This window comes from Branchiostoma belcheri, unplaced genomic scaffold, assembly GCF_001625305.1.
Source record: "Branchiostoma belcheri isolate BF01 breed outbred unplaced genomic scaffold, Haploidv18h27 scaffold399, whole genome shotgun sequence".
In the NCBI taxonomy this organism is placed as follows: Eukaryota; Metazoa; Chordata; class Leptocardii; order Amphioxiformes; family Branchiostomatidae; genus Branchiostoma; species Branchiostoma belcheri.
The window spans coordinates 68,066-74,446 of NW_017804019.1; the positions used below are offsets into that span (position 1 = coordinate 68,066).

Sequence of the window (6,381 nt, forward strand, 5' to 3'; positions counted from 1 at the left end):
CCAGACTTCGGGGACTGTGCCTCTGGCTCAGTGGGGGCTTGTTCAGCTTAGATAGATGGGTCTGTTGGATGTTAATGCCTCAAATCAATTCGTCATGTATGCTCTTGTCCCTTAGCCTTTCTGCTTACATATGAAAGGCACCTTATCAATGATTGACATTTAGTTACAAGAAAGTTCCGTTCAATTGTTTTTCGTTGAAGGCTGTGGGTTTGTTCCTATATTGGTTGGGTTTAGCGATCACGTAGATGATGGAAGTAGGCCAGGGGTTATCCAAACTGGCCCATCAATGCCTTTCCCAAATGTTTGTTGACACAAGGCTTGATGGTAGACTGTCTCGCCAGGCGAACCTTCATATCTGTGTCGGGGTCACGGTTTGTTGTCTCGACTCTAACTTGGCAGGCGATTTCCATGTTGGAAGTGAAGGATCAGTGAATATGGTATATGGTAAGCACCACAAACTTTCGAAATCAAATGAACTTAGTGTCTGGAAACTGAATTGGTGTAAGGTAGATAGAAAAGATCTTTTGTCGCATTACTCATACAGTTATGTAATTAACACACTGCCATCACAATTCTTAAATGCTATGGACACTCCGAGTCTGACGACTCTGTTAATTTGGTGCTTCCAGCATACACCGTTAACACAAGCAGTGAACTGTGCCCATTCGTTACTGTTTGTAATTTTTCATGGACTTCTCATGACGAGTAATTTCATGATCATTAACCATGATTATTGTTTCAGAAGAATCTGGGTCTGGGATGTGAAATAACTTGGTATGAGTAACTGTTATGTTCAGCATGTTCTCTCTGATCCATGTTCTGCCCATATCCATGACAGGCTCCTCAGATAATGGCCTGATTACAAGGGAAAGAACGTATGAGTCTTCAAAGCTTCTTTCAGTTGCATTGTTCCTGCCCTGTTAATTTCATCAAAGCATGCGAGATGGGTTTTCATTACAAAATCACTCTGTTGAAAGTGTCTTCGTTTATTTCAAAGGTGCATTCGCAATGACGGCACTTGTGGTTGGCAAAACCAACCTCCTCTTTAAAGTCAGTAGGAGCAAGAGGAGGAGCAAGACAAACATCTGACAGGAGACAGACCTGTCTAAATTCTATCATTGTCACCTTATCAGACAAAACATTGCTGTTGTTTGGTTTGAAATCACAGTGCAGAATGCCATGCATGTGGACTTTAGATAATACATTGCACAGGTCCAGTACAATAAAACACCCAACTCTTCTGGTCATACGAAATTGACCTGTCTCTAATGATGGTGGCAATTGTTGTACGTTTCCCCCCTTGACCCTCAAACATTGTTAGCAGATTATATGGTGGGGCATCAAGTACACAACCGACTAGAGTCTTGCACACCCATAGTGCCCTCGAGCGCTCTCAACATGCTGACTTCTTTCAACAGGTATTTCATTGACTAATTGTCAAATGTTCCATTATTCTCAAAAGATTTGGATGCAACTTCCCCAACAAGAGGGACATGGATTTTAACCACCTTTCCATACGAACGTCTACCAGCATACTCCGCTGTTTCATAGGTAAACAAGGAAGTCTGTAATATGTATGTACTGGGTTGGAATGTGAAGGTGTTTTACTGGCACGATTGGCCAATACAGCATGTAACCACTCTCCAATGAATTTTACAAAGATATTACCAACAGTACAAAATGTTGATATGTCATTAATTTGGCGCGTGTTCAGGATCCTAATTCTGCATAAAAGAAAGTGTGCGTATAACTGGATCGTCTGCTTGTAGGTCTAATTATCACACGAACACAAGGATATGGAGTACGGATTTACAGTCTAGTTTATTCAGTCGAATCGTACCATCCAACATTAATACACCCTCGGCATCTACAGACAAACTCTATTTGAGCCTCACTGGGCCACGCTACCGAATATCCTCAGACACGCTATATTGTTATATTGGTTAAGTACTTAGTAGGATGATATATGTTTCGTATAAATTATTTGTTAGTACAAATGACATCTGACCAGTTCGTATAGCTCAGAGGCTTTCCGTTTTTCTTAACAGCTTGGCGTCTGGGGCATACTTGACATTTGTATCAATATCAATCGACCTCAATCAACCTTTCTCGGGGGTTCAAAATCTATGCAGATATTGTCCATTTCTCCCTTTTCTTTCACTTGATACATCTTCCCTCACTGTGAGATATGTACCAACGATGAAGATGTTTGAGATTTTGCCAATATCCATATTTCTTAAAATCCTCCAGTGACGGTATCACGATCCGGTTCCAAGAAGTCAAGTTTGAGTACATATTTGTCCGATCCCTCATCACTTTGCTCTACGTCCAACACTTTTCCAGGGAACCAGATCGCATGCGGTGCTCTTTTCGTCCCCTCGTACCACACAGCTGCCCATTCACCCCTCTGCACTTGCCTTCTCTTAGATTGATTCAAACCCTCCTTTACATGCCAGTCTGCTAGCTTAGATATTATTATTAAATCAACTACTTTGAGAAACAGTGTTATATTAGCGATATATGTCAAATCCATGTCCAAGCTGATGCCAGATTGTGGTTTCAAATCGCAATGCAGAATACCATGCATGTGTGCATGTGTAAAAAGAGTAGCTTACTTTGGAATTGTCCAGTGAGAGGTGGTCACTGTTGCTATTGTATCCGTTGTCCGTAAAATCAAAGTCCATTTCCGTTCCGTTGTCATTTGGAGGAGTCCGTATAGTTCAAGTTCATTTTCCAGTCCAGTCCATTTTCCAGTCGTCTTAGTGAGGATTGTGTCCGATTGTTTAATCTGGACTAGTAACGGTGACGCACATGTCGCATGTACATCAACCGTTGCCCGAACGGTCCGTCTAAATGTTTCTTTAAGATGGTAGTCCGGATCAGCATGGCGCGTCTGTACAGTTCCAGCATGTACAGCATTTCTACTGTTTCAGCATGTACAGCATTTCGCTGGACGGTCCTTCATGACGGTGCTGGATGGAGTATGTCACCCTGAGATGGCGAGTTGCCGTTATCACCACGGCTTCTGTGAGACAGACCATCTCGGGGGTGGGTGAAGCGTCCGTGAATACTCCGTAGGTCTGCAGTAGATGCAGAATCTGAGGCATGGACTTTGATCCATGACATTGAACAATGATGACAGTACACTCCGTTGGGTCAACGAAATCTAACGAGATACCCGTGGCGTGGTCCAGTACAACGGTGTTGGTGAAAGGCCATTCTGAATTCACCGTGCACGGCCGCAGGTTTTGCAGTCTCTCCGCGTCCAAGACGGGGGATATAGGATCGTATAAGTACAGATATTCCACAACTGGAATAGGGTGATTCTGCGAAAGATCGCTGCGGGGTCGTGGTCATTGGTATACCAGTGGTTTGGAAAGATGTTTGTAGTAATCCAAACCCTTCTTGCGGCAAAGTTGACAAAGCCGCCCTTGATTGGTACACGCAACGGATAGCGGTCAACCATATTCAAAAAGGTTGGCCGGGGGATGTCGCCGTGGAAGTCGTTTAAAACAACATCACTTTGACCCATGTATCCGTCGAACCAGCCCCCTTCCGGTTTGTAGTAGGTGGTTGTGTCATCTGGCAGGTATTCCCGTACCAACCTACTCTTGCCACATCCCGGCGGCCCAACGAAGACGAAACAGTGGGTCAGGAAGTCGAGGGCCGGCTGCAGGCGGGCGTACGAGACATAGGCCTCTAGACCGCGGTGATGGCGTACAAAGGTCTCAGGCATTTCTTGCGCCAGTGCAGACAGGTCGCCGTCATTTTCCTGTAGGAAATTGGTGGCGGCCGTCAGGTCGTTCCTCTGCCCCTGTCTGATGGGATGTCCCATCCGCACGACGACGTTGCCATCTTTCGAGCAGTACCGCTCGTTGTCATGGTCGTTACCGACGGCCTTTTCCACGTGGCATCTGTCGCCTAGGTGCCCTTTCACCTGCGGGGTGCGAACCTTCGTGGAAAAGTTGACGTAGCCCTGTAGGTGGGGTTTCCCGGTGGTCGGGGACACCTCCGCACCTACGACCATGAACTTGATTGCCGCGGGGTCGATGTTTCGCAAGCGTGCCAGGTCGTCATCGCCATAATTATTCAACGTGAAGGACCACCTGCAAGCAGGGGCCTCTCTCCTGTTGGGGGCGGCCATGTTGTTAAGTGAATTTGCATATGAAAACGCAATGTTCATATTGTATTGGGGTTAGCATGTTAAAGGTTAAAGTGCAGTTAGTTGGGTATAGTTTAAGTATTGCCTATGTTACTGTTAAGTATTAATGATAGTGTGTTGTGTGTTGGGACAATGTATATGTTATGTGTATATGTTACACTTACGGTGTGTATGAGGGTTTGTGGTATACCAGATTATTCCCCCCTGCCCCCGACTAATTTTTTAGGAGTGTGTACGGATGTTCCCACATCCACCCCGCCCCCACCCAGCACCCCCCCTCAATTTTTTTGGAGGGTGTGTATGGGGGTTTCCACAGCTTGTAACGCGTCAGCTGTACCTGTACATTACTGAAAAACTCCGCCAATGATGCCTGAAATTTTTGTAAGAACCGAAAATAGTTTGAAGTACGAGAATGAAAGGGAGAGCCACAGATGTAGGTAATGCATAGGCACGATACGGGCAATGGATAATCCAGAAATGGTGGTTAATCCAGAAATCGTAGTCCTGTTCCGTTCATTTGTCGTCATTGGTTGGTGTCCGATTGTTTTGATGTTCAGTTCAAATTCGGGATCCTTTGGACGCAATAATATCTTAAGTATCTCATTCGTTCTCCGAACGGCCCGTTGTAGTGATGTGAAACAAGTTAATGATTTAGAGTTAGCCACCCCGCAACCTTGCCCACGCAGTAACCTTGCCCACGCAGTATAACACATTCCAGATGTTGAGTCAGCCCTCCTACCTCACTGTATATATGAGCACAGTAGAGTACAGTCATGAAAACTCCTCCGGTGTGAGATTCATTATTGAGTATTCTTGAGTGTTGGAGAGAACACTACAACTGGCGACGAGGATGGGATTGTAGACGTCAGTTGCGTAATCCAGAAGCGTTGCAGACCGTAATATCAAATTCCTTAAATTCAAGAGTCCTTTTCCGTTCCATGGTCGTCATTGAGGGGGAGTCCGATTGTTCTGTTTAGTCTCTGGGGTGTTGGACGCAGTCATGGTGCATATATATCATACGTTCTCCAAATGGTCCATTGATATTTGATACTCGGATGGTTGTTCTCGTGCGCATTGCTTGGCGATAGAGTTCCAGCATATAGAACATCTCACTAGGAGGACCGTGGTATATGTGTAGGATGAAGTAACTTACCCTGAGTTGTTGTGTCAGGACTCTAATCTGACTCTCAAACATGCAAGCGAATTCAACGTTGGGAAAAGGACCAGTGAATATGTGATACGCACGGAGAAGCTGTAAGATCTGAGGTAGGGATGGGGAACCTTTACCTCTCACAATAATTGCCGTACACTGGGATGGTTCGACGTAGTCGTAGTCTTCTACGTCGTAGCATGAAGAGGACACCAAAAGCCAGCCACCAAACAAGAAGACTCTTGGCTTTTACTTGAAGTGTGATGCCGATTCCAACAGCTTCTGGTCCTGTCGTGCATCAGTCGAGTTTCGGCTGATACCACAGAAGGCAGGGGTAAACATTCATAAGAGGGTAGTAAATCATGTCTTCTACAAGAATGATGGTGACTGGGGGTATCCCAAGTTCATGATCATGCCGTGGCACGAGGTGTGTGATCCACAGAAGGGATACATCAAGAACAACAAGATCATACTAGAGGCTTATGTGAAGGCAGATGCTCCTTGTATCCTAGCTGGATGTCTCAAAGAAGTGGCTTAGGGACAGAGGGTTCAATTTGATGATAAATAATCAACACTTTAGCGTTGTGATGCTCCATGTCGTTAATCTCTTTGTCCAGCCACTTCTTGATGTTAAGCATCTGTTGAGAATGGATATTTTGGGCTTGGGGTGTTGCCTGCAGTGTTCCATGTGTTGTGTGGGCAATTAGCTGCAGGGGCTGTGGCTGGCCAGAGGGTACTTTGTTTAATAGGACCTGAAATGCAACAAATTTGGTTGTAATCCTTGACAGAAAGGAATTATTTGTGAATGACTTGTATGCACAAGGATGTGGCAAAACTGTAGGTGCTACAGTTACAGTAACAGTTTTATAAACTTGGATGAAAGCAGTGCTGACTGATTTTACCTTGTTACTTGCCACTGGTTTATGGGACGGGGTAAGCCACTCCTTGTCAGAGGCCCACATCTTGTAGAAAAGAGTGGCCTCCCCATCCTCCTCAATGATCTTAAAGGAGTGGGGGGCGTTGTGACGCTCCATGTCACTCATCTCGGAGTCCAACCACTCTTTGATGT

The 6,381-nt window shown here is 45.2% G+C and overlaps 1 protein-coding gene across 1 annotated transcript; it reads right to left on the minus strand.

The window, feature by feature from the left end:
* Positions 1-2,921: 2,921 nt before the first annotated feature.
* Positions 2,922-4,144, minus strand: LOC109476865. Its single transcript, XM_019777882.1, has 2 exons — positions 3,401-4,144; positions 2,922-3,080 (listed from the first exon to the last, which is right to left on the minus strand). Exons 1-2 carry the CDS (start codon positions 4,142-4,144, stop codon positions 2,922-2,924), a joined length of 903 nt encoding a protein of 300 aa, XP_019633441.1.
* Between the last annotated feature and the right edge of the window lie 2,237 nt (positions 4,145-6,381).